The sequence below is a fragment of the Sarcophilus harrisii genome, chromosome 6 (assembly GCF_902635505.1).
Source record: "Sarcophilus harrisii chromosome 6, mSarHar1.11, whole genome shotgun sequence".
Taxonomy (NCBI): Eukaryota; Metazoa; Chordata; class Mammalia; order Dasyuromorphia; family Dasyuridae; genus Sarcophilus; species Sarcophilus harrisii.
In genome coordinates this window covers 235,710,891-235,735,466 of record NC_045431.1, presented here as the reverse complement: position 1 = coordinate 235,735,466, position 24,576 = coordinate 235,710,891, and the positions used below count along the sequence as shown (strand labels likewise).

Below are 24,576 nucleotides of genomic sequence, written 5' to 3'. Positions count from 1 at the left end.
CCTGAAGCTCGGTCCCAGCAGCCCCGGCGGGCGTCTAGGCCAGAAAGCCCCCGGCTTTGTCACTCACTTCCTGTTTGCAGCTGCTCACGGCCCTTTCTGGGAAAAAGATGGCCAGCACTAAGGCATGAGGCCAGTTTTACTACTTCCTTCCAGCCCAGCTGCTCAGAAGGCCCCAAGGCACCCAGAGCCCGGCGGCTGCAGCAAAGTTGAAGCCTTTGCATGCCCGGGGCAGGAGCTCCCCGTCTCTGACAGGACGTTCCTCCCCAGCCGAGGGGCCTTTCCCGTGTCCACAGTCATCACGAGAAGCTCCCGGACAGGCTCCAGGTCGCTCCGGCTGCCCCTGGCTCCGCGGGGAGAGCTTGTCCCAGGCCCGTCCAGTATCCTTGGCCCAGCTCCAACCTCCGCCGTTGTCTCAGCAGTCAGGGGTCTTCTGCCTCCTGGAGCTAAAGCTTTGGGGGCCCCTTCCCTGCTTTTTAATTCTTTCTACCTGAGCTTACAGTGGGTGGCATAGAATAAGCATCATAGGCTTGTTTGTCCACTCTTGGGTGGTGGTTGAGCCGGTGGTTGGGCCGGTGGTTGGGGCAGTGGTTGGGCCGGTGGTCGGGGCGGTGGTTGGGCCGGTGGTCGGGGCAGTGGTTAGGCCGGTGATTGGGCTGGTGGTTGAGCCAATGGGTGGGCTGCCCTTGGCACATGTGAATTCTTGCCCAGGTAGGCTCTACCTCTCCTGGTCCTTTGTCGGCCATCTCCCCACGACTGTGGGAGCAAGATCGCTCCTGCCACGCATGTTGGGCATCTTGTCCCCAAGCCCCAGTCATCTTTCTACCTGGGAGTTGTCCGGCTCCTTGGGGGTCCCCGATCGCCCTCGCCCCTCCTCCTGGTATCCCAGCAGTTGTGGCATCATGTGACCTTCTGGACAAGACCCCTGCCTCCGCGTGGGCTTCCCTGCTGTTGAGTTTGCAGGTCGGCTGGTGCTGCCTTGGCTCTGTCCTCATCTGCAGTCTGTGCCCGCTCTGCGCCAGGCCAGAGAGCCCCAGGCTGCTTCCCAGATGGCTCCGGTACCTTGAGCCGGAGGAGGGGCCACTTGGGCGCTCTTGTTCAGCTCTGGCTGGTCCACACACGTTTCTGGGCTGGGGCAGCAGCTTCTGGGGGAGACCAGGGTCCGGTGCCATCCCATGGGCGCCCCTCAGTGACCCCCACATCAGCATTCCCCACATGGACGTCTCTGCGCTGCCAGCAACCATGCAGGGGAAGCTCAGCGGGCCCTTCTCTGGGTGGGGTTTGTCCCCACCACCCCGACCTGAGGATTCCTCCTGGTCCTGCCGGGAAGCTCTGGGCTCCATCAGAGCGCACATGATCACTGGGGAGTTTCCTCTGCGACCACCAGGCCATCTGACCCCCTTTTCTGACCCAAGTGGACTCTGCTCCTGAGGCCACAAGTGCCCGCCTGGCCCTGGCCTTCCAGTGCAGGCTCTGGGAGCAGGGCCGCCCCAGGAGGATGCCTTGGGGTCTGTCTGGCACAGGGCTGGTGGGCTTCACGATGGTGCCTCCAATGGGGCCCCTCTGGGACATTCTTCTCCAGCAGCTGCCTTCATCATCTCCCTCCCCAACAAGAGAATGGGCAGCAGGGAGAGCCCAGGTCTGAGGTATATCTGCCTGCCTTGAGGCCCACTGGCTTTGGGCACTCTCAGTCCTCTCTCATTTCTAGACACTATCCTAAAGATGCCATCGTTCTTTTTAAAAGAAAATGTTCCTTACTCTTTTTTTGCACATGGCCTCAGTTTCACCCTGTATCTATCCTTGGCTCCTGAAGAGCCATCCCATATGATAACAATTTTTAAAAATGAAGAAAAAGAAAGGAAAAAAATCAACAAAAACAATCCCACCATAAAAAGAAAGAAAGGAGAGAAAAAAGGAAAAAAAAGGAAAAAGAAAGAAAAAAAGAAGGAAGGAAGGAAGGAAGGAAGGAAGGAAGGAAGGAAGGAAGGAAGGGAGGGAGGGAGGGAGGGAGGGAATCACAGCTCCCTTTCCTGGGTCGCCAGCCCAGGCACCTTGTTTTCCTGGCTCTGATGACTTCCCTAGGTCTCCCTTCCTGGAAGTCTTCCCGTTTCTCTGCGTTCACGTCAGGCAGTTTGTTCAGCCATCCCCTAATTTGACGATTCCCAGTCGCTTGGAAGGCTCGCCCCCGAGACAAGAACAACCTCGACAAATATTAAGGCGACTTACACGTGAGCCCGATCGCTTCCATCATCCCCGGGATATGTCCTGCAGGTTCCATCACAAGCACGCAGAGGGTCCAAGCCCATGGGTCTCCAGCCTTTTCACAGAATGACCTCTGGTCAACATCGGGCAGAGCGGGCGCTCCGGCCGCCTCGGAGACACCAGACACGTTAGCGACAGAAATAACATTCTTGTGCGAGCCGGGAGGGATGGACAAGGGACGGGGTGGTCAGGAAGCCCTGTGGACACACCCCACGGCGGGCAGCCTCCCCACGGACTTGGGGGGCCTGGCCCTCATGTGAGAACATTCAGCGGTCACAAGGTAGGAGTTTTCAAGGTGCCCCTTGGGGACTAGGAAACATCCTGAAAACAAGTTCCGGGAAGCAGCGCAAAGGCTGCAGAACCTTCCGCCCAAGGAACCCATCAGCCATCACAGGCCCCAAGACCTGTCCCCCAAATCCTGGAGAGCACTTGTATAATCCTGCACCGAGAATCCCACCGCAGCCCCGGGAACAAGCGAACATGCTCCCCCTTGCTCCCTTCCCACTCGGGATTTATGTACGTGACCTTGGCCTTTGCTGTGGCCGGAAAGAGCCTTTTCAGGAGAACTTCTGGTTTACAAACGGGATCCTCACTCTGAACTTATTGAAATTAAAGCCCTACTTGAGGGCTGGCGTCTCTGGCCATTGCCAGGGTAAAGGTCAGATTCTGATAGCGCCTCCAAAGCCCTCCCTGCGCCATCCTCCATCCTCCTTTACTCCTAATTTTTATTTCTTTTCTATCCAGGCCGGTGTCTCCCAGTTATTCTTCTCAAGCCAGACGGAAAGTTTGCTTTCAGGGTTTCTAGATGAAAAAGGAGCGGCCCTGAGGCGGGCTCTTGGCTCTGTCACTTCCCAGGGACCCTCTGATCCCTCCAGGCCTCAGTTTTCCTCATCCATAAAGTGAGGGGGTTGGACTGGATGATTTCTCAGACCTGGTCCAGCCCCAAGTAAATGAACCTGAGAGTTCAGAGCCAGAAGATACTGTGGCAAATGAGGGGAAGGGGATGTTATTTGGGGAGGGGAACGCGGGATTCGGAAAAATGGGGGGAGAATTTCTGAGCTGACACAGAACAGAGCAAGCGGGGTCAGAGAACCCCCTCTGCCTCTAGCAGTGAAGGCCTCTGGCAATGAAAATATAGAGCCGCAGGGGCAGAGGAACTGAGGCCTGAGGTGGTCCTGGAGAAGTGGCCCCCCACCGGCGCAGGAGGAGACCCCAGAGCGGGCAGAGGGGTCACCTCTCTCCAGCCAGGTTTCTGTATTGGGCGCTTTTCCTCTGCCCCAAAGGAAGGTTCCATCTGAGGGGTGGGAGGGAGACGCTCCGGAGCCAATAAAGCCTGTTTATTTTTAACCATTGCGAACAGAGAGCGCAAGTCCCTGGTTAGATCCAGGTGCGCCCGAGTGGGAGCGATGCTCGGTCTGGGAGCTTGAGCAGGACTATCCAGGCCGGGGCTGGCCCCGAGTTCCCTTTCCTTGGCCATTTCCTCTGGTGTGGCTGGCCAGGCAGCGGCATTTGCCATCCCAAGGGAGGCCCCTTAGAGGAAGCGGAGCTGCAGACTTGGGGGCCTCTCAGGAAGCGGGGATTCCAGGAACCCTTTCTCCCTGCGGCCCTGAAGGTGGAGGACCCTTCACCTCCAGTTTGAATGAAATAAACATGATAAACAGAAATCACAAAGGAATTTACGGAGAGAATTCTTACAAGATCCCAAGTTCCAAGGATCCCAGAAATTACCCACAGTCCCTCTGGGAGGTCCCATGGGGAGACTCCTCATTTAGTTCCCTGGAAGGGCACTGAGGTCCGGACCCGGGGCCAGGAGGGGAGGGGGAGGGGGGGCAGGGGGGCAGGGGAGGGGTGGGGGAGGGGGGAGGGGACAGGGAGGGGAGGGGGGCAGGGAGGGAGGGCAGGGGGACAGGCAGGGCAGGGGGGGCAGGGAGGGGGGCAGGGGGGAGGGGAGGGGCGGGGAGGGGCAGGGAGGGGCAGGGGGGCAGGGCAGGGGAAGAGGGCAGGGGGCAGGGGAGGGGCAGGGGCAGGGGGGCAGGGGAGGGGCAGGGGACAGGGAGGCCCGGGGAACCCAGGATTTAAGCAGGACCCAAAAGGGGAGGGGGAGGGGGACGCCAGGGAGGGCGGGCCCCGGGGGCCAACCTCCCAGGTGGGGCCTGAAGGGGCCCATCCTCACCTTTCCCGGCCGGAGGGAAGAGGAAGGACCTCCCGTCGGGGGGGGCGGGCTGTCCCGGGCCCCGCCAGGCCCCAGGTGGGCCGGGAAGGGGGGCTCCCATCCTGGGGGGGAAAAGTTCCGCTCCGGGGCCGGGGGACGGGGGTCCCGCTGGGGCGGGCCCCCGGGCGGGCCTTACGGGGCCTTTGTCCGGGCCCTGCGGGCGGGTCCTGCTGGGGCGTGGCCCCTGCCCGGGGGCGGGGCCTGCTCTGAAGCCCCAGGTAGTTCAGGGGGGGCAGGGGCAGTGCCCGGGACCTCTGCTGCTCCCAGATGGGGTCTTCCTTGGGCAGGACCCCCTACAGGAGGCCCCTCCCCCTCTCAGTCACGGCCCTCCCTGGGGCCTCAGTCTCCCCGTCTGTAACACACAGGCTTGGGTCTGATGGAGCTCGGGAAGCCCCCGCGGTTTCTTGGACTTAGCAGCTCTCCCTCCTTCAGGGGGTCCCAGCCCGGCCGGGGGAGGGGTGGGGGTCTTGGGCTGAGCGGGGGTGGTGGGTACCATGAAGGCCAGGGTGACGCCGAACAGGAGGCTGACCAAGCTCAGGTGCTCCCTCACGAAGCTGCTGATCTCCCGGAGGCAGCCCTGGAAGGCCAGAGGGAGGCTGAGCGGAGGCCGGCCCGCCCCCGCCCCCCCCCAGGCCCCGCTCCAGGCCGGGCCCAGACAGCCCCTGCCCTCCCCCGCGCTGGGCCCTGCAGCTGCCCCCGGGGCTGCTCCCGAGCCCGCCGAGGGGGAGGCTCAGCCATGGGGCCGCGGGGTGCCAGGCACCGACTGGGCATTAGCTCATCACGCAGGGCAGAGGAGGCCCTCCGAGGGATGGGGAGGGGCAGCCAGGACAAGGACACGGGGCCAGAGGGGGAGGGGCCCCTGTCCTGGGTGAGGAGTCAGCCCCGTGCTCCTGGGCCCGGCTGGCAGCACCGGGGAGGGAGGGGGACGGCGCCAAGAGGGGACAAGTTCCCCACTGGCAGTGGCCCCCGTGGAAGTGGGCACGGGCAGGCGAGGCCGCCCCTCCAAGGAGGCAGGGACCCCTGGCAGAGGCGCGGGCCTTGTGGCAATGTAGGCTGGGGCGGCGGGTGTCCGAGGCGCTTCCCACTCTGGGATTCTGGGCCCCTGGGCCCCGGCCCTGCCAGCTGAGGCCCAGGGTCTGGCTTACTCACTGCCCAGCCCCCCGGGGGGGCCTCAGTCCCCCTCCCTGGGAGGAGAGGCCGTCCCGGGGCTGCCGGGCCCAGACCTCCCCCCTCCGCGCCCTCGGCGCTCTCCTACCGCTCTCTGCCGCACCGCCTTGCACAGGTCCTTCTCCTCCTGTCCCAGCCAGCTCAGAGGGGAGCTCTTTCCACAACAGCCAAACTGAAAAAGGCCCAGAGACCCCGTGAGGGCGGGTTCGGGAGGAGACTGTGGCCGCCCCCCACCATCCGCCCGGGGAGGAGCCTCTGGTTTCCCCCGACCATCTGCCTGGGGCTCATCTGGGCTCGGGAGGCCGGAGGATGCTCAAACTCTCCTCCCCCGCCAGCATCCGGAGCCCCCCTGGGGGCCATAACATCCCCCCCATTTCAGGGGGGGACCCGGAGGCTCCGCTGGGCCTCAGAGCCGGACCAAGCCTTGCTGACGCTCCCTTTCCGTCCTCCCCAGAGCCCTCCGGGCCGGGGCTCACCGTGTCGTGGATGGCCACCAGCTTCTGCCACCAGATGTCCGAGACGTTCCGCGTTGCCTGTTCGTAAGCCAGGTCGTAGGTGTCAAGCATGGTGTCCTCCACCTGAGAACCAGAGCCCGCCAGGAGGGCCGTGAGATCGGAGCCCCTCGGCTCCTGCTCTCACCTCCCCCTTCTCTTCCCAAGGCTTCTCGCCATTACCTGCTCCCCCCCGAAGCTTGGCTGCCCTCAGTGCCCCACGGCGGCGCCTCTCTACCCTCCGCCTGCCCCCCGAAGCTTGGCTGCCCTCAGTGCTTCACAGCAGCACCTTACCATCCCCATCCCACCATGCCCGTTACCAGCATTATAACCACCCCGATACTAAACAAGCATCACATTTTCCTGAGAAGTTGACATCTGGCTCTGTCTTGCAGTTCATTCCATGTCTCTCCCGGTTTTGTACGACCCCCGCGCCCCCCCCCCTCCCCATTTCATCCCTTAGGAGCTTTACTTCCCTCTGGGAATTAAGTTTCAAAGTTCCCCCTCCCTCTGAATCATTAAAAAACCAAACCAACCTGTTATTTGTGGCCCACCGCCTGTCCTCGACCAATCAGAGGTTCTTATTCTCCCTCAATTAGAATTTCTATGGCAAGGGGGAGGGGTCCTTGCTAACGGCCTCCCTGAGTGCCTGTCAATCACATTGTCCCCCACACCCATGATCCTCTTCCCCTCCATGCTTCTGACTCTGGGTATGGTTTTCCGGCCTCTGAGGCTGCCTCCCCGTGCTTGGATGAGCCGTTTTTTGACAAATTGGGGCTTTGTTAAGAAATTGATCGTGTTCAGAACTTGTGCCCCCGTTTACCTTAATTTTACTCTCGAGAGCATGAGGAAACACACACTGCCCCCACCCCCACCCCCACCCCTCGTCTGGACCATCTTCCTTTCACCTCCGGCCTCCTGAAATTCTCATTCTTTGAGACCCAGCTCAGGTGCTGCCTCCTCAGGGAAGCCCTCCCTGATTCCCTAGATGCCAGCGATCTGAGGCGCCTGGGTGCTGCCATGGTGCACAGAGCATGGGCTTTTGTCAGAAGACCCGAGTTCAAATCTGGCCCAGACCCTTGCCAGCTGCGTGGCTCCGGCCAAGGGACTTAACCTCTGTAGGTGGTCCCTCTTTGGCATCTCAGTCCCGAGATCATGTGAGGGTCACATGAGATGTTGGTAAAGTGCTTAGACCAGTTCCTGGCACACAGTGGGTGCCGCATAAATGTCGGCTCTGATGAGCACCACCTTTCTTTCCCCGGAGCACTCCGCCTGGTTTTCTCTACCCCGGAGCCGGGCACACAGTGGGTGCCCCATAAATGTGCTCTGATGAGCACCACCTTTCTTTCCCCGGAGCACTCCGCCTGGTTTCTCTGCCCGGGCCGGGCACACAGTGGGTGCCCCATAAATGTCGGCTCTGATGATCACCACCTTTCTTTCCCCGGAGCACTCCGCCTGGTTTTCTCTGCCCCGGAGCCGGGCACACAGTGGGTGCCCCATAAATGTCGGCTCTGATGAGCACCACCTTTCTTTCCCCGGAGCACTCCGCCTGGTTTTCTCTGCCCCGGAGCCGGGCACACAGTGGGTGCCCCATAAATGTCGGCTCTGATGATCACCACCTTTCTTTCCCCGGAGCACTCCGCCTGGTTTTCTCTGCCCCGGAGCCGGGCACACAGTGGGTGCCGCATAAATGTCGGCTCTGATGAGCACCACCTTTCTTTCCCCGGAGCACTCCGCCTGGTTTTCTCTACCCCGGAGCCGGGCACACAGTGGGTGCCCCATAAATGTCGGCTCTGATGATCACCACCTTTCTTTCCCCGGAGCACTCCGCCTGGTTTTCTTTCCCCACTCCCCGATTCCCTCCTTAGCTGTGTGCAGCTCGTCTTCAGGCCGTGGCACGGGGCCAGGCACAAAGGGGCTTAGTGACTAGCATACTAATGGAAGGGGGTGGCGCTGGCGGGCAGCAGGAGCATCCAGTGGAGAGAGTGGCCACACAGCCCGGAAGGTCCTGCCGAGTGGGAGGCCTGAGGATGCCCCCACGGCCCCCCGAGACCCCCTTTCTCCAGCTGCATGGGGGATGGTCACTGTCCCAGGGAAAGGGGCCCCGGATCTAACAGGAAGGCCAGGGCAGCAGCCCCTCTTCCTTCTGTTCTCCCGGGCCCAGGAGGCCATTTTTGCCCTGATTTCTTGCTGATTCCAGCCCTGGGGGCCGGAGCCACCCGGCAGCCGTGAGGAGGGAGAAGCTGGGGGCGAGAACTTCCTTCTGGGGGCTCTCTGGGCAGAGCCCCCGCCTCAGCTCCCTGCTGCTTCCTGCACCGAGCCAGGCTCTGAGGGGCTCTGGGAGCAGGGCGAGCGCCCCCTGCCCGGCTCAGGCTGCCGCACGGGAGGTCGCTGCACCTGCCCCCATGGGAAATCAGGGCCCTACTGTGCGCCAGGCCCTGGCCCAGCCTGAGACGTCCCCGCCCTGCAGAAGCCCCCCCCCCCCCAATCTCGGTTTGCTGGCGAGTCAGAGGCGACGTTCCGAGGGTCGGGGCGGCCTGATCCCCCATCCGGGCCCTCGTGGCCCCTCTGTCCTTTCTGGCTCTTGAGCAAAGGCTTCTGGGAGACTCTGTGGAGGCCGCAGGCCCGGCTCTGGCAGGGAAGTCTTGGGAAGGGTGAGAGTGCCAGGAAGCTGCTGCCCCTCCCCCCAGCACTTCCTGTGCCCCGCCCCCATCAGCCTCCGCTTCCAGACCTGCATCCGGGGAGGTCTCTGGCCCTCACTTGGCCCCACGGGGGCTTCCCCCCAATCTCTCGGTCCCTTCATCCCGGGCCACAGGGTCCGAGCCCAGCTGCAGACTCACTGCGCGGGCGCATCTGGCCAATTCAGCTCCCTCCCAGGGCTCCGCAAGGCGCTGCCCAGCCCCCAAGGGCCTTCAGGCGGGCACCGGGCTGTGGCTCTGGCCCTTCCCAGCAGGAGGGGGCGGCTGCCACTCCCCCCGCCCTTGTTCAGGTCCAGACCTCCTGCTCTCACCGCTGTCCACGGCGGGGGGAATTCGGGGGGGGCTGGCCGGACATTTGGGGATCCCCTCTTTTGAGAGCAGGCGCTGAGGCCGAACACGCTCCGGGAGCTTGGAACAGGGGACGCCTCTCCCGCTGTGACCCTGGTCCTGGGGCAGGGACCCCGTCCGCCGGGCCCCAAAGGGCAGCGTTGGCTGGAGGGCTCCCCTGCCTCTGCCAGGCGGGGCTTCTCCCTGGCCAGCTCTGCCTCCCCTCTCCCAGCACCCTCTCCTCTGCCTCAGGCAGCGTCCTCCCCTTCTCCGGCCTCCCTCCTCCCGGCCTGGCCCTGCCTCGGTGTCCCGACCCTGCGCTCCCGTCACCCTGGACGGCCCCCTCGTGTCTGCCCCACCCCTGCCTCCCTGGCAGCTCTCCCCCACCCAGGAAGGTCCAGCGCCTGCGTCCCTTGGGCCTGTTCCCCACGGCCACCGAGGGCCTTTGGGAGCCTCCCAACGTTCCCTCCCAAATCTGGGGCACGTGACTGACCCGGCCGCCCCTTGGTCCTCCCGTCCCAGGGGGCTCCTCTACCCCGACCCAGCCTCCCTGACTTCTCCAGCCACAGAGAGAGACAGAGAGGGAGAGACAGAGAGAGAATGTGCTAAAGAGATAAAGGGAGAGACACAGAGGCTTTCCATTAGCCCTGTTCCTTTGCCAGGTCCTTCTTCTGGCCCCTGAACATTGTGGTGCCTCAGGCTGGGCCACGGCTTGGCTCCGGGCCACGGGAGTCTCTGGTGCTTCCAAGGGCAGCCCCCCCCCCATGTCAATCCCCTTTGCTCATCCCCTCACTTTTGAATGAGACGTGCCCTGCGCCAGTTGCGGTGGAGTTTGTCTCCAGCTCTGCAAAGTTTGTCTCTTTGTGTCTCTGTCAGTGTCTGTCCCCGTGTATCTCTGTCAGCCTCTCTCCTTTCTCTGTCTCCCTCCCTGTGTCTCTGTCTTTATGTCTTTGTCTCTATGTCTCTGTCTCTGTCAGTCTGTGTCTGTCTCTGTGTCAGTCTGTGTCTCTCTGTCTCTCTCCGTTTCTATGTCTTTGTCTTTCTGTCAGTCTGTGTTTCTCTCTCTCTCTCTCTCTCTGTGTCTCTCTCTGTCTCTGTCTCTTTTTCTTTCTGTCTCTGTCTCTTTTTCTTTCTCTCTGTCTCTGTCTCTGTCTCTCTCTCTGTCTCTGTCTCTTTTTCTTTCTCTCTGTCTCTGTCTCTTTTCTTTCTCTCTCTCTGTCTTTTCTTTCTCTCTGTCTCTGTCTCTTTTTCTTTCTCTCTGTCTCTGTCTCTTTTTCTTTCTCTCTGTCTCTGTCTCTTTTTCTTTCTCTCTGTCTCTGTCTCTTTTTCTTTCTCTCTGTCTCTGTCTCTTTTTCTTTCTCTCTGTCTCTGTCTCTTTTTCTTTCTCTCTGTCTCTTTTTCTTTCTCTCTGTCTCTGTCTCTTTTTCTTTCTCTGTCTCTTCTCTTCTCTCTCTTCTCTGTCTCTTTTCTTTCTCTCTGTCTCTTCTTTTTTCTCTCTGTCTCTGTCTCTTTTTCTTTCTCTCTGTCTCTCTCTCTTTTTCTTTCTCTCTGTCTCTGTCTCTGTCTCTTTTTCTTTCTCTCTGTCTCTGTCTCTGTCTCTCTCTCTGTCTCTGTCTCTTCCCTGCCCCCTCTCTCCCCCATGGCAGCTGTCTCTCCATTGATCCTTCTTCTGTTATTGTTATTTTCACACCCTTCTGGGCCCCTCTTCCTCCCCGAGGAGACAGAGATGCCCACAAGCAGCAGGAGGTGCCCCAGAGGGATCCCTGCCCCCCGGGCCTGGCACTGCTGCCAGCTTGGCGGCAGGAAGCCGAGTCTGCTGGTGCAGAGTCTTGGCTGGCCGCCGTCGTGCCCATCACCAGTTACAGGAAGGGCTCTGGAGCCAGAGCAGGATGCGATTCCCGCCCCTCGGGGGCCGGGCGGAGGTTGGGGTCCACCCCACGAGCTGGAAGGCCGGAGCCCCCCGGGCCACAGCGGCTGCTCCTTTGTGCCCCCCACGGCCTCCAGGAAGGGCCCTGGGACCGCCCCGAGGAAGAAGACAACTGGCCTCCCCTCCTGGGGCCCAATCTGTCCCCCCCTCCCAGAGCCTCCTCCCCCAGCGCTGCCCGTGGGAACCCCTGAAAACCAGCACATGCTCCAAGTCCGGGCCCAGGGAGTTTGTGGGAAGTTGCAGAGAACGCTGGCCAAGTGTCCCGCCATGCGGCCCCACCGCCGGAGAGCCGGTTGTTAAACATTTACGAGTCGGCTCCTGGGCCAGCTTCCCCCCCGCCCCCCGAGCTGGTCCCACTCACCTGGGAGGGCTCCCGGTACCTCCAGAAGGTCACCTGCACGGCCACCAGGAACACCAGGGTGAAGGAAAGGAAGCCCTGGGGAGGCAGCAAAGGCAGGAGGTCACTTGGGAGCCGGACCCAGGGAGGTGGAGGAGCCGCAGTGGGGGAAGGGGGGCCCCTCCCTCAGGGGCCCTTCTGGCTGCACCACCGGCCCCTGCCGGGTCTCGGCACCAGGACAGCTCCTCCTCTGTCCTTGGTCCCCAGCGCAGGCCAGCACTCAGGTGGGGCCTAATAAATGCTCGTTACGGCACCGAGCCTCGGGACCCGCCGGTCGGCGGCTTCCCTGGTGCGCCTCCGCATAAGGGGGAGGGGATCCCCACGTGACAGGGTCTCCAGCCTCCCAGACCCCCGAGCAGACGGACGGGACCTCTGGCCCCCTCCCCCCCTCCTCCCGCCCCTAGTTCTGTGACCTTCAGAAATGCCAGCTCCTTCCCTGGCCTCAGTTTCCCCCTCGGTCCCCAAGGCCCCGGCCAGAGGACAGGAAAGACTTCCCTGTGGGGGGGAGACTGGGGGGGCTGGGAGCTGGAGGTGGCCCCTATGGGGGGAGGGCTGGGAGCTTGGGGGGTCTCTGTGGAGGGGCTGGGAGTCGGAGGTGGCCCCTGGGGGGGGAGATGGTTCAGCCGATGCCCATCCCCCGAGGCTCCTGCTGCAGGGCAAAGGGAAGAGGCTCCAGACCCTGGGACCGTCTGCAGACGAGGAAGCTGCAGGCGAGCGGAAGCTGCCGGGCACATGCTGGGCGGGAGGAATAGGAAACACAGCCGGGGGAAGGGCCCGAGAGGCAGCTCTGGCCACGTGGAGAAGCGGGCTGGAAGAGGCCAGTCAGGGCCTGCCCGGGAGTCCCAGAGCAGTCCGGGCGGGGCCGGCCATAGAGCAGGCAGGGCCGGCCATAGAGCGGGCAGGGGCCAGGCGGGCAGGGGCCGGGCCCAGAGCAGGCAGGGCTGGGCACAGAGTGGGCAGGGGCCAGGCGGGCAGGGGCCGGGCACAGAGTGGGCAGGGCCAGGCACAGAGTGGGCAGGGCTGGGCACAGAGTGGGCAGGGGCCGGGCCCAGAGCGGGCAGGGGCCAGGCAGGCAGGGGCCGGGCACAGAGTGGGCAGGGCCGGGCAGAGCTGAGGGTCAGACCCAGAAGGTGCCCGCGCGCCTGGTGTCCCGGCAGCCCACGGCCATGCCCACAAGACCCCAGGGTGGGCAGCTCCTCTGCCCAGAGCCCTTGTCCCCTGGTCTGCCCAACAACCCCCAGAGACCGGCGCTAGGGCCTCCTCTCTGCCGGGCCCCCTTCCTGGGCACACGCATGCCAGCTGCCCAGCCCTTGGGTCAGGCTCTGTTCCCCAATCTTCCCTGGCAGGTCCGGAGGCCGCTTCCTGCAGCCGAAGGCCCCTGGGCTCAGAGGGCCCACTTGGGGGCCCCCACACGTGGTCTCTCTAGCCCAGACAAAGGAGGAAATGGGAGGGGGAGGGGTGGGGGAGGGGGGGTCAGGGAAGGGCTAGCCCCGGCCCCCCTTGGTGCTGCCTTCTCCGGCTCTCCCCCGTGCCTTCCACGAGGACAGTCTGTGACTTCTCCATGAGGAAAATCCCACAGGGAGGAAGACAGACCCCCCCTCCGGGGCCCCACCAGCAGGGCCCGGGGGCTGGGCCAGGAGCCCCTGGGGAGGTGTCTGCCCCCCTTCCCCCATGAGCTCCCCTCCCTTCCTCCACTGCTCCTCCAGAAGGCTCAGGAATCCCTGACAGCTCAAGGACCAGGGGGCCGAGGGGCTGCAGGCCGGGGGCTGCTGGAACCAAAGTAGCCTCTGGCCCTCAGCCCCGACGGCCTCCGCCCTCCAAGGCCTTCGCTTCCTGAGGAAGTGACCCAGAGAGCGGCAGCCTCGGGAGGTCGGGCAGGAAGAGCCCCCAGCGGCCAATGGGGGGGACCCGGCAAGGAGGCGGCAAGAGAGCTGTGGGGACCCAGAAGGGCCGGCCCAAGGGGGCCGTGTCCGAGGCTGCTGTGTGACCCTGGCGGCCCCCGGGGGACAAAGGAGGAAGCGCTTCCCTCTCTCTCTTCTCCTGGTTCTCTCCTCCCTGCATTGGGGTAATAGGAATAATGATGGAGGACAGCAGGGCCCAGGGAGGATGGCAGGGCCCTGGAGGACGGCACAGTGGGGAGGACGGCACAGTGGGGAGGGGGGCACAGTGGGGAGGGGGCACAGTGGGGAGGGCCAGGGGAGGGCAGTGGGAGGGGCACAGTGGGAGGGCACAGGGAGGGCAATGGGAGACACTCAGGGCCAGGAGGACACAATGGGAGGGCAATGGGAGGCAACAGTGGGAGGGGCCACAATGAGGGCACACAATGGGAGAAACCAAACAGGGGAGGCGGCACAGTGGGAGGCCACAGTGGGGAGGCGCCCGGGGCCAGGAGGGGGACCACAGGGGAGGGGCACAGTGGGAGGGGCACAGTGGGAGGGCACAGTGGGAGGCGCACAGTGGGAGGGGCACGGGGACCGGGCCCAGGAGGCGCACAGTGGGACACGGGAGGACGGCACGGTGGGAGGCCGGCTTGGGGGCCCAATGGGAGGGCCCCGCACAGTGGGAGGGAGGGCCTCGGCCCAGATTCGCCCCCCTTGCTTTGGTCCGGGCCCAAGTCTGGGCGGGCCTCCCCCAGGCCTGCTCTGGCCCCCTTATTGTAAGCCGGGACAGCAGCGCCGGCCCTGAGGAGGGTTTCTCAGTCGTTTCCTGCCCCTCGTGTTTGGTCTCGGAGACGGCATTCAGGAACGCGCCCAACAAGGGCACTGGGAACGGCAGGGCACGGCCCCCGGAGGACTAGTTTCTGCAGCCTCAGGGGCCTCCCCCCCCAGTGCTCCCCGGCCCAGCCCGGCCCCCCCAGGGCAGCCGGCCAAGGGACTGGGGGAGGCAGGAAGGGCAGCGGGGCCCGGCCCGGGCGGCGGGCGCGGGCAGCGCGCACCGCCCACCCTGCCCCGAGCGCCCCATTCCGGGCCCGCCCAGCAGACCGGCCCTCGCGCCCCCGTGGTCAAGGAGGGCCAGCTCTTCGGTGCAGCCTCCCCCGCCATTCTTCGGCCCTGGCCCCGGCCCCCCCGCCCCACTTCCTCCTGACCAGCCTCCCAGGGCCCCCCCTCAGTTTCCCCTTGCCGCTCCCAGCCTCCACCCTGCCCCCTCCCTCCCCTCGGCCCCCCTCTCTTCCCCCTGCCCCAGCGCCGGCGCACTTCCCCAGCGCAGCTACGGGCATCGCCCCCCGGCCCGCACCGGGCACCCGGCCCCCACCCCCCCACCCCCGGCCCCGATCTCGTCTCCCCAGGGCTTCCCCTCCCCGCCTGGCCTCATCGCCTCCCGGTTCCCTTAAGCCCCTCAGGGGCCCCACCGGCTTCCCCCAGTCCCGGAGGGGCCTCAACGCCCAGGCCTCCGGACCCTGAGGCGCGGCTGCCCCCGCTCCCAAGGCCCGCCGGTGCCGGGCACCTGGCTCGGGGAGGGCGGCCTCCTCCCCGGCCCTTGGGCCCCCTCCAGGGCCCCCTGGCCTCAGCCTTCGGCTGCCCTTCCTTCCCGGGCCCCCAGAATTGGGCAGACTCCCAAAGGTTTGGTCTCTCGAGCCCTTGGGAGGCGCCCGCCCCTCTGCCCCTCGCCCCCGGCCCCGTCCCCCCCCCAGCCCTTCTGGCCCCTCCCGGCTGGCCCAGCCCGCCTCTCAGAACCTGGCCCCTGCGGGAGTCCTGCCCCTCAAAGCCCTTCCCCCCCCTTGGGGAGCCTGGAACCCCACCAGGGCCCGACCCCAAGCCCTAAGGAATCATGATTTTAGAAGGGAAGCCTTGGGAGGACGGCAATGGGGCTGGGGAGGGCTGGCCTCCATTGCCAGCCTCTGAAGCTCCCTTGCTCCAGGTTAGCCCCGGCCTGGACCATAGTAAGCACATGGTCGGCCTGCCTTGGAGGCCTGGGGATGAAAAGAGACCCAAGGGCCTCTGCCAGCTGGAATGAGGTAGTAGTCCTCCCCAAAGGATGGTCTGACTGGGGAGCCAAGAGGACAGGAGGTGTGACGGAGAGCGGCGCATAGCCCCGGCCCCTCTGCAGCCCCAGCCAGCCCTGGCCCCTCTGCAGCCCCGGCCAGCCCTGGCCCCTCTGCAGCCCTGGCCCCCCAGCCCCTTGGCCAGCCCCAGCCCCTGGACCCCAGGCCAGCCCTGGCCCCTCTGCAGCCCCAGCCCCTCAAGGAATCATAAAGAATATGGAGAGAAGAGCAGCCTTGGGGAGGACACGGGCAATGGGAGCTGGAGCAGGAAGTGGCCCGAGCTCTCCCCAGCTGTCTCCAGCACTTTTCAATCAAGCCTCAAAACAGGTTCTGGGGGGGGGGGGGGAACAAAGCCCAGCAAAGGATGGAGTAGAACCATTTCCCAGCCCAAGATAACTTAGAAGTGTCTCTTGGGCAAAAGCCCAGCAGGAGGCCCCGAGCCCCAGCACAGGTCAGTCCCCGAGGCAGAGTGGTCCAGACTCGGCTGAGCAGCGGCTGGCAGCCAGCAATGACGCATCCAGCCCTGGCGGCAGTGGCCGGCCCGCCAGGCCCGGAGGCCCCCTCACAGCCCTGCAAGTTTCGGTGCAAGAGGCCCCCTATCTGTAATCTCATAGCAATAGAAGAGAGAAAGAACATATCAGTGAATTGGGCACATAACTAAAAACATAGAAAAATTTTTTTCACACGTCCAATTAAATATCAAATTGGAAATCCTGAAGATCAAATGAGAGATTAATAAAAGTGTTTAAATTGACTCAAAGAGGGATTAATATACACAGTTGGGTATAAAAATCTATCTCTTTCTCTAGAAAAGTAAAAGGAGAGAGGGATAAGAAAAGGGGGAGGGCAAATAGAAGGAAGGGCAGATTGAGAAGTAAAATACTGGTGAGGAGGAAAGAAAGAAAAGAAAAAAGAGGTAGGATAAACAGAAGGATAATAAGATGAAGGTAAATATAAGGTAATTATAAATGCAAATGAGATGCACTATTCCATAAAACACACATGGATAGCAGAGTGGATTAAAAAATAGAAACCTATATTACATTGCTTACAAGAAACATTTAAAACAGAGACACACACACAGAAGAAAGGTACAAAAGGCTGAAACAGAATATATTATGCTTCAGCTGAAGTAAAAAAGAAAAAAAGCAGGGGTAGTAATCATGATCTCAGACAAAGCATTAACAAAAATGCATCTAATTATGAGACAAGAAAGAAAACTATATCTCGTATAAAAAAAAGTTCGTAGGCAACGAAGTAATATCATCACTAAATATATATGCACCAAATGGCATAGCATGCAGCTTTCTAAAGAAGGTATTAAATGAATGACAGGAGAAAATAGTAAAACCATACTCAAAAGGGGGCTTGACTTTCCCCTTTCAGAACTAGATAGATCAAGCCACAAAATCCACATGAAAGAAGTTAGATATGTAAAAGTTCGATATGATAGGCCACTGAATGGGAATAAAAAGGAATATACCTTTTTTTCCTATGGTACGTGACACCTATACAAAAATTGACCGTGTATTATGGCATAAAAACTCAATCATATTCAAAAAGGCAGAAATATTAAATGCATCCTTTTCTGATCATGATGCAATAAAAATTACATTTAATTAAGAATTATGGAAAGATAGATTAAGAATTAATTGGAAGCTAGATAATCGAATTCTAAAGAACGAGTGGGTCAAATCATAGAAATGATTTAAACTTTCATTAAAGGGAATGACAACAATGAGTCAACATATCAAAATTTATGGGATGCAGCCAAAGTTGTACTTAGGGGAATTTTTTAAAAATCTCCAAACTCTTACATCGATACAGTAGAGAAAGAGCATATCAACGTATTGGGCCATTAGCAAGCATTAACTGTAATAGGGGTAAGTTAAAAGCCTTTCCAGTGAGATTTGGGGTGAACCAAAGGTGCCCATTATCCTCGCTATTATACAATATTGTGCTAGAACTGTTATGACAATAAGAGTGGGAAAATGAATGGAAAGAATTAGATTAGGTGATGCAGAAACAAAATTATCACTCATTTCAGATATGATGATATACCTAGAAAATCCTAGAAAATCAACTTAAAAATTAGCTGAAATAATGGACAGCTTTAACAAGGTTGCAGGATATAAAAAATATAAAATAAACCCACAAAAATCATAGCATTTCTATCTATTATTCACAAAGCTTTGTCGCAAGAGATAGAAAGATAAATTCCATTTAAAATAACAGTAGACAATATAAAATAATTGGGATTCTACCTGCCAAGGCAAACCCGGGAATTATATGAACACAATTGCAAAACACTTCACAAAAATAAAGTCAGATCTAAACAACTGAAAAACCATCCATTGCTCGTGACTAAGCCAAGTTAATGTAATAAAATGACAATTCTACCTGAATTAATTTATATATTCAATGTCATACCAATCAAACTACCAAAAATGATTTTATCAAGCTAGGAAAAAAATTTCAAAATTCATCTGGAAGAGTAAAAGGTCAAGAATATCAATGAAATGAAGATGGCTCAGCTATACCAGATCTCAACTATATTTTATCTGGTACTGGCTAAAAAAAAAAAAAAATAGAGTGGTAGATCAGTGGGAAGACATGGTACACAAGAAACAGTAGTCAATGAGCATGATAATTCATCTATCCAGTAGAGCCCACCTTCTGAGATAAGAATGCATTATTTGACACAAAACTGCTGGGGAAAGCAGAAAACACCATGGCAGAAACTGGGTCTAGACCAACATTCACATAGATCACTATCAGTCAAATTGGATACATGATTTAGACATTAAAGATGATACCATAAGCAAAAAAGGAATAGTTTACCTACCGGATCTATGAGGAAGGGAAGAATTTTGACCAAACAAGAGTTGATTGTATTAAAAAAGTTTTTATACAAACAAAACCGATGTAGCCAAGGTTAGAATGAAAGCAGGAATTCTTTCACAGCAAGTTTCTCTGATAAAGGTCCTACCTCTCAAATATATAAAGAACTGAGTCAAATTCACAAGAATGTGAATCATTCCCCAATTGGCAAATGATCAAAGGATATGAGCAGGCTAGTTATAGTCACATGAAAAAATTATCTAAATCATACTATACTTTAGAGAAATGCAAATTAAAACATCTCTGTGGTACCACCTCACCTCTACCAGATCGATTAACACGACAGAAAAGAAAAATAATAAATGTTGGCTGGTGGGAATGTGGGAAAATTGAGTCACTAATTGATCCAACTCTTCTGGAAAACAATTTGGAACTATGCCCCAATGCTGTAAAACTGTGTATAACTTCTGATATAGCAAGGGCCACTACTGGGTCTGTATTCCAAAGAAATCATAAAAGACGGAAAAGGACTCACATGTGCAAAAATGTCTTTAGTAGCTCTCTGTGGTGGCAAAGAATTGGAAAGTAAGTGGATGCCTATCAATTAGGCAATGGATGAATAAATTATGGTATATGAAAGTAAAGGAATAGTATTGTTCTACTAAAAAAAAAAAAAAAAAAAAAGATAAACTAGCAGATTTTAGAAAAGCCTGGAAATATTTACATGAACTGCTGCTGACCGAAGGAAGCAGAACCAGGAAAACACCGTATACAGCAACAAGACTGTGTGATGATCAAAAATGATAGACTCGGTTCTTCTCAGCAGTTCAGTGATCGAAGGCAACTAAACTTTGGATGGAAAACACCATCCAGAGAGAGAAAACTATGGAGACTAAATGTGGATCAATGTATCCTATTTTTGCCTTTTTTCCCCCTCGTGATTTTTTTTTCTGTTCTGACTTTTTTCTCCCAATATGACTCACATGGAAATATGTAAAAAAATTAATGTACGCATATGACATAAAAATAATAATAATAATAAATGGGCATGAAAAATTAAAATGAAAAAGGACCCACACAGACAAAAAATGTTTATAGCAACTCTTTTTGTGGTGGCAAAACATTGGAAATTGAGGGGATACCCTTCAACTGGGGGACGGCTGAACAAGCTGCGGCATAGGAATGTAATGGAATACTCTTGTTCTATAAGCAATGTTGAGCAGGTGAATTTCAGAAAAGCCTGAGAAGACTTACATGAACTGATGCAAAGTGAAATGAGCAGAACCAAGAGAATATTGTAAATAGTAACTCATACAGTGATCAACTATGAATAACTTGGCTCTTCTCAGCAACACAGTGAACCCAAACCATTCCAGACCATGCAAAATGCGATCCTCTTCCAAAGAAAGATCTATGGAGTTTGAATCCAGATTGAAGCAGACAGACTATTTTCACTTTCTTAACTTTTTATGGCCTTTTTCCTTTTGCTCCTTTTCTTTTTTCACAGCATGACTAATGTGGAAATCTGCTTTCTATGACTGTATATATATTGCTTACTGTTTTTGGGAGGGAAGGGAAAAACAACTCAAAATTTTATTAAAAATGAATGTTGAGGGCAGCTAGGTGGCGCAGTGAAGTCAGGAGGACCTGAGTTCAAATCTAGTCTCAGGCACTTAAAATTTCCTGGCTGTTGACCCTGAGCAAGTCACTTAACCCCAATTGCCTCAGGAAAAAAAAGAGAAAAAGAAAAAAAAAATTAATGTTACAAAAGATATGGGCAACAAACTGGATGAGCAAGAGAATTCAGTGCAGAGAGAACAAGCTGATCTCCCCGATATCAGGGAGATGTGGGAGGGGGCTCAGTCCTGGAATGTGGCTCTAGTTTCCTTTTGATCAAGGACCACCCGCCTAATCGATAAAAGGGACAGGAAGAGGGTCAGGGCCAATGGGCAGCGCAGCTGTGAAGTAAAACATGGCGAGAAGCATTTGAGCGACGCTCATACCCATGGAGGAAGGAGCAGAAAGGAAAATGCTATAGCAGGGAGCTGGAGCACCTCGCCTCTCCCCCTAACAAAGTGCATCCCGCCTCACCTCCCACCGTCTCATTCAGCACTTTATCCTCTGTCTCCTTTCCTCAGGCCAACAAACAAGTCTTCCCCAAGCTGCAAAATGCCACTTGACCCTTCCATCCCCTCACTTTCTCTCTCTCTGTCTCTCTGCCTCTGTCTGTGCGCCTCTGTCTCTCCGCCTGTGTCTCTCTGTCTCTCTCTCTCTGTTTCTCTGTCTCTCTGCCTCTGTCTCTCTCCCTGCTTCTGTCTCTGTTTTTCCATCTCTCTTTCTTCCCTCCCTCTTTTTCCCTCCTGTCTTTCGCGCTCTCCCCTCTCCATCTTCCAGAGTAGAACAGTCAGTGAGATACATGTGTGGCTCGCCCTAAATCCTTTGTCATCCTTGGGGGGGGGGAGTTAGCACGAGAGGGACCCTTCTGCTCTGCCCCCACTTGGGATCAGCCGGGAGGACGTAGCCGCTGCAGAAGCCCCAGTAGCTCTGAGGGCGAGTGAGCCCACGTAGCCTGGGCTTGTGCCAGGCCAGAGGGACACAGGGACACAGCTCAGCCTCCACCTGGGGGACACAGGGACACAACTCAGCCTCCACCCCAGGCCGGAGGCCAGAGAAGGCTGGGTTTGGAGGGGCTGGAGTCCAGAGGCGGGCAGAGGCCAGGCTGGCTCCATCAAGCCCAGCCCCCCACACTTCAGGGGGAGCAGAGATGGGGCCCATAAATCAGCGGGGCCGCTGAAGTTGTTCCCAGGAGAATGGGGAAGGTCCCAAGCACGAAACCCTGAAGATGCGAGAAGGGGGAGCGTCCTGAAGGGAGCGTTGCTCAGGCTGAATTCGGGGACCTCCTCAGGCTCTAGCAGAGCCCAGAAGGGGGTGGGGCAGGAGCGCCGAGGACCGGCTGGAAGGGTCTCATCCGGAGAGAGCCAGGCCTGGGGCTGGACGGGAAGGACAACAGGGGGTAGGGGAGGCACGAGGGGGAAGGCCCTGACCAGCTCCCAGGAAGGCTCGGACAGTTAGCAGGGAGCTGTCCCTGAAGGGTTCTAACCACCACCCCCCCTGCCTCCGGGGTATATGAGACCTGCTGACCCTGGGGAGCCCAGCGAGTGCTCCCTGAGGGCACTGCGGGGGTGGGGGGGAGCCCGGGGCAAAGAGGAAGGATGGCGGCCCTGGTGCAATAAAAGGGAGACCAGCAGGGCCTGCAGAGCCCGAGGCTGTGGGGATCCAGGGAAGAGACCCCCAGCTACTTTCTGACAGCGCTGCTGCCTGAGCCGGCTTCCCCGGGGGCAGGGGTGGCTTATGGTCCCGGGGTTGCCAGTGAAGCCCCTGGCAGGTAAATGACCCAGGCCCGAGGGCTGGGGGGGGGGAAGGCCCCCAGCTCAGCTGCTGCCCCTGGGGGGGGGGGAACGGCCCCAGGCCGCCTAGAGCACTTGAGCAGGGAGGCCCTGGCTGCTTATCTGGTCCCCATCTATTGCCCCAAAGGGTGGCAGAAGGGGGGGGGTCCTCTCCCAGCTCTCTCACCAAAGCTGCAGACGGTACTGCCCAGGGGGATGCAGGGTTAGGGCCAGAGCCCGGCTCTCCTGCACCCCCCGACCAGCTTTAAGCGTGACCCTCCCTGGACTGGACTCACTGGTCTGGTGAGCGTTTCCCAGCAGCCTTTTAACAGGCTCAAGGCCAGTCTCAGGCCTTCAGTCTCGGGCCGTCCGGGGCAGGGCACCCACTGCCGGGGGGTGGTGGGAGGGGGGGCTGGAGCCCCTGGGAAAGGACGCTCTTCCCGAGGGACAAAGTTTCATGTCTGGGTTCCAACGCTCAGCCCCCAGTGAGACTGGCTACAAAGCCCTTCCCCTCAGTCTGAACCAGCACGTGCCCACCCCCGGGGGGGGGGGGCTGCAGCTGGCGGGGGTCCCGGCCCAGCCCGGCCCACATCTGGCCTTGGTTCTGGTTACGGAAGGGCCTGGGCAAAGTGACCAGGACCGCGGGGGCAGCGGAGAAGGGGAGGCACCTGCTTCGTCGGGCCCAGGCCCCGGGCAGGAGGTCACAGCCTTGGAGTCCCAGTGATCCCAGAGGGGAGCAGAGAGCTCTGGGGACCTGCCTCCCTGCCTGGCTGCTCTCCAGGGTCTCCTCCACTCCCAGAGGAGGATCAGGGAGGGCCCGAGGCGCCCAGGGTGGGGGCAGCCCAGCTCTGTTCTGCCTCTAAGCCTTTGCCCCATCCCGCTGTTCTTGGGGTTTGGGACTTCTGCGGGGGGCGGGGGGGGGGGAGCCAGCCACTCCCATTTTCAAGACGAGGAAACCAAGGCGGGAGCGGGAAGGCCGAGCCGGATCCACAGCTCGGGCTCCTCTCTCTGAGCCCAGGGCCCGTCCGCGCCCGTCTCGGCCCCGCTGCTGCCTGGATGCTCGTGGGAAGGGGCCCGATCCCTGGCTACTCACCCCAGCCATGAGGCCCTTGGCTTCCCGAACCACGGCCAGGATGCTCAGAACAACCCCGAGGGTCAGCAGCAAGGTCAGGAAGATGCCCAGAGAGAAAGCTGTGGGGAGGGAGGGATAGTCAGGGGCTGGGAGGGGGGGTCGCCGTCAGGGGACGGGAGTCCTGGGGGACAGAGATCTCCCCTGGCCCCTTGGCAAACCCCGGCTCAGTCTCACCATCTGTCTGGCTCCAGCTGCCATCTTCATTCCCCTTTCAGCCCCCAGAATGCCTTCCTCACAACAAGCCCAAGGGACTGTCCCCTTGTACAGGAACCGGAGGCTGGGCAGGTCCTGGGCCCCAGGGTCAGCTCCTTTCCTCCGAGAGCCCCCCTCCCGGAGACCCCTCAGTGCCCGGCGTGGGCCGTGGCTCCTCTCCCCCAGCCTGGCCCTTGGTCCCCACTTCCAGCCCCTCTGGCCGGGCAGAGCCCCTGACCCCTCGGAGAGGGAGGGGCTGGCCGGGGACAGCTGGCCCCTCCCCCTCAGTCTGCCCTGGGGCTGACTCTTCCCAGAGGGCAGCCAGGGGAGGCCCAGGAGCTGGGGTCTAGGAGCGAGCTCAGTGTCAGAACTGGACGTCCAGCTCATCCCCCTCATTTCCCAGACAAGAGCCGGAGTCCCAGACTTTCCCACGGCCACACAAAGCAGCAGTTACCGCTTTGCAAACCCCCACTCATCTTCCAAGCCTTGTCTTTGCTCCGTGCCTCAGTTTCCCTGAAACCTCAGAACCCCAAAAGTTCAGAGGTCGCCGGGGGAAACGAGTCCGAAGCTTTGAGACTGGAGGGGAAGCTCGGGGGCCCCGGAGGACTCACCCAAGTGGTGCATGGGCCCGTACGGGTCCTTCTCCGGGGAGACGGCGAGCAGGACGACAAAACGGTCCCCGAACCGGCCCAGGGCGGTCAGGGCACCCATGCTGAGGCTCAGCAGCTGCAGGGAGGCCATGAGAAAGGAGGGGCTGGGGGGGCTGGAGGGGGGCTGGGGCGGCTGGGGAGGGGCTGGGGAGAACGCTCTGGGCCCTGGGGGCCGCCTCGGCCCCAAGTGAGAGAGGCTCCCAGGGTGCTCTGGGGCCCCGCCAGGGGGAGGGAAGAAGCCTCCTTCTAGAGCCACTGTTGGGACCTCGAGAAAACCACAGAAGCCTCAGTTTCCCTTTCTGAACCATGGCAGGAACAGAGGCAGAACATGAGGTTTGCCATAGAAATAAAGGAACAAGGCAGATGAGTAATGGGGGGGGGCAGCTTCCCCAACGGGCTTAATGGGACCAGTTTGGTTTGGGGCTGGGGGGCAGGGACCCAGAACCGGGCTCAGGGGGGCAAGATGCAGGTGTGAGGGGCCCCGGGAAAGCCACGTTAGCCCAAACCCAAAACCACGGGGGGGAGGGGGTCATCCTTAGAAAGTCGACTAGAACCTGGGCCTTCAGCCCGGAGGTATTTCTCCGATGATTTGCACAGGTATGCCGACTTGAGCCCGGTGTTGTCAGAGCCTGGGCCCCTGAAATTCTTCGGCGGTCTGCTCCTAGGGAGCCCGAGGAGCAGGGGGGGAAGAGGAGGGGGAAGGAGGTGGGCCAGACTGCCAAATAAGTCACAGGCTCAGGCCTTTGGGGAGATCTGGTTGCTGCCCTGTTGCTGGTCCTTCTTGGCCGGTCTCTCCTGGTTCTGCCCCGGCTCCTGCCCTGGTCCATCTCGCCCCGGCCTCAGCCTCCTTCCTGCCTCCAGGGCCAGCCCGGCACGTGATATGGGTTTCGGTGGCCTGATAAGACCTGTGGAGA

The 24,576-nt window shown here is 59.2% G+C and overlaps 1 protein-coding gene across 2 annotated transcripts; it reads right to left on the bottom strand.

The window, feature by feature from the left end:
• Nucleotides 1-4,667: 4,667 nt before the first annotated feature.
• TSPAN32 (tetraspanin 32) lies at nt 4,668-24,180 on the bottom strand. Of its 2 annotated transcripts, XM_031942566.1 has the most exons (6): nt 23,624-24,173; nt 22,782-22,879; nt 11,444-11,518; nt 6,115-6,216; nt 5,727-5,810; nt 4,680-5,048 (listed from the first exon to the last, which is right to left on the bottom strand). In XM_031942566.1, exons 1-6 carry the CDS (start codon nt 23,751-23,753, stop codon nt 4,791-4,793), a joined length of 747 nt encoding a protein of 248 aa, XP_031798426.1. In that variant the 5' UTR covers nt 23,754-24,173; the 3' UTR covers nt 4,680-4,790. The 2 variants fall into 2 exon arrangements, with proteins under 2 accessions (XP_031798427.1, XP_031798426.1); XM_031942567.1 differs by lacking the exon at nt 11,444-11,518 and having other exon boundaries at nt 4,668-5,048; nt 23,624-24,180.
• Nucleotides 24,181-24,576: the final 396 nt, after the last annotated feature.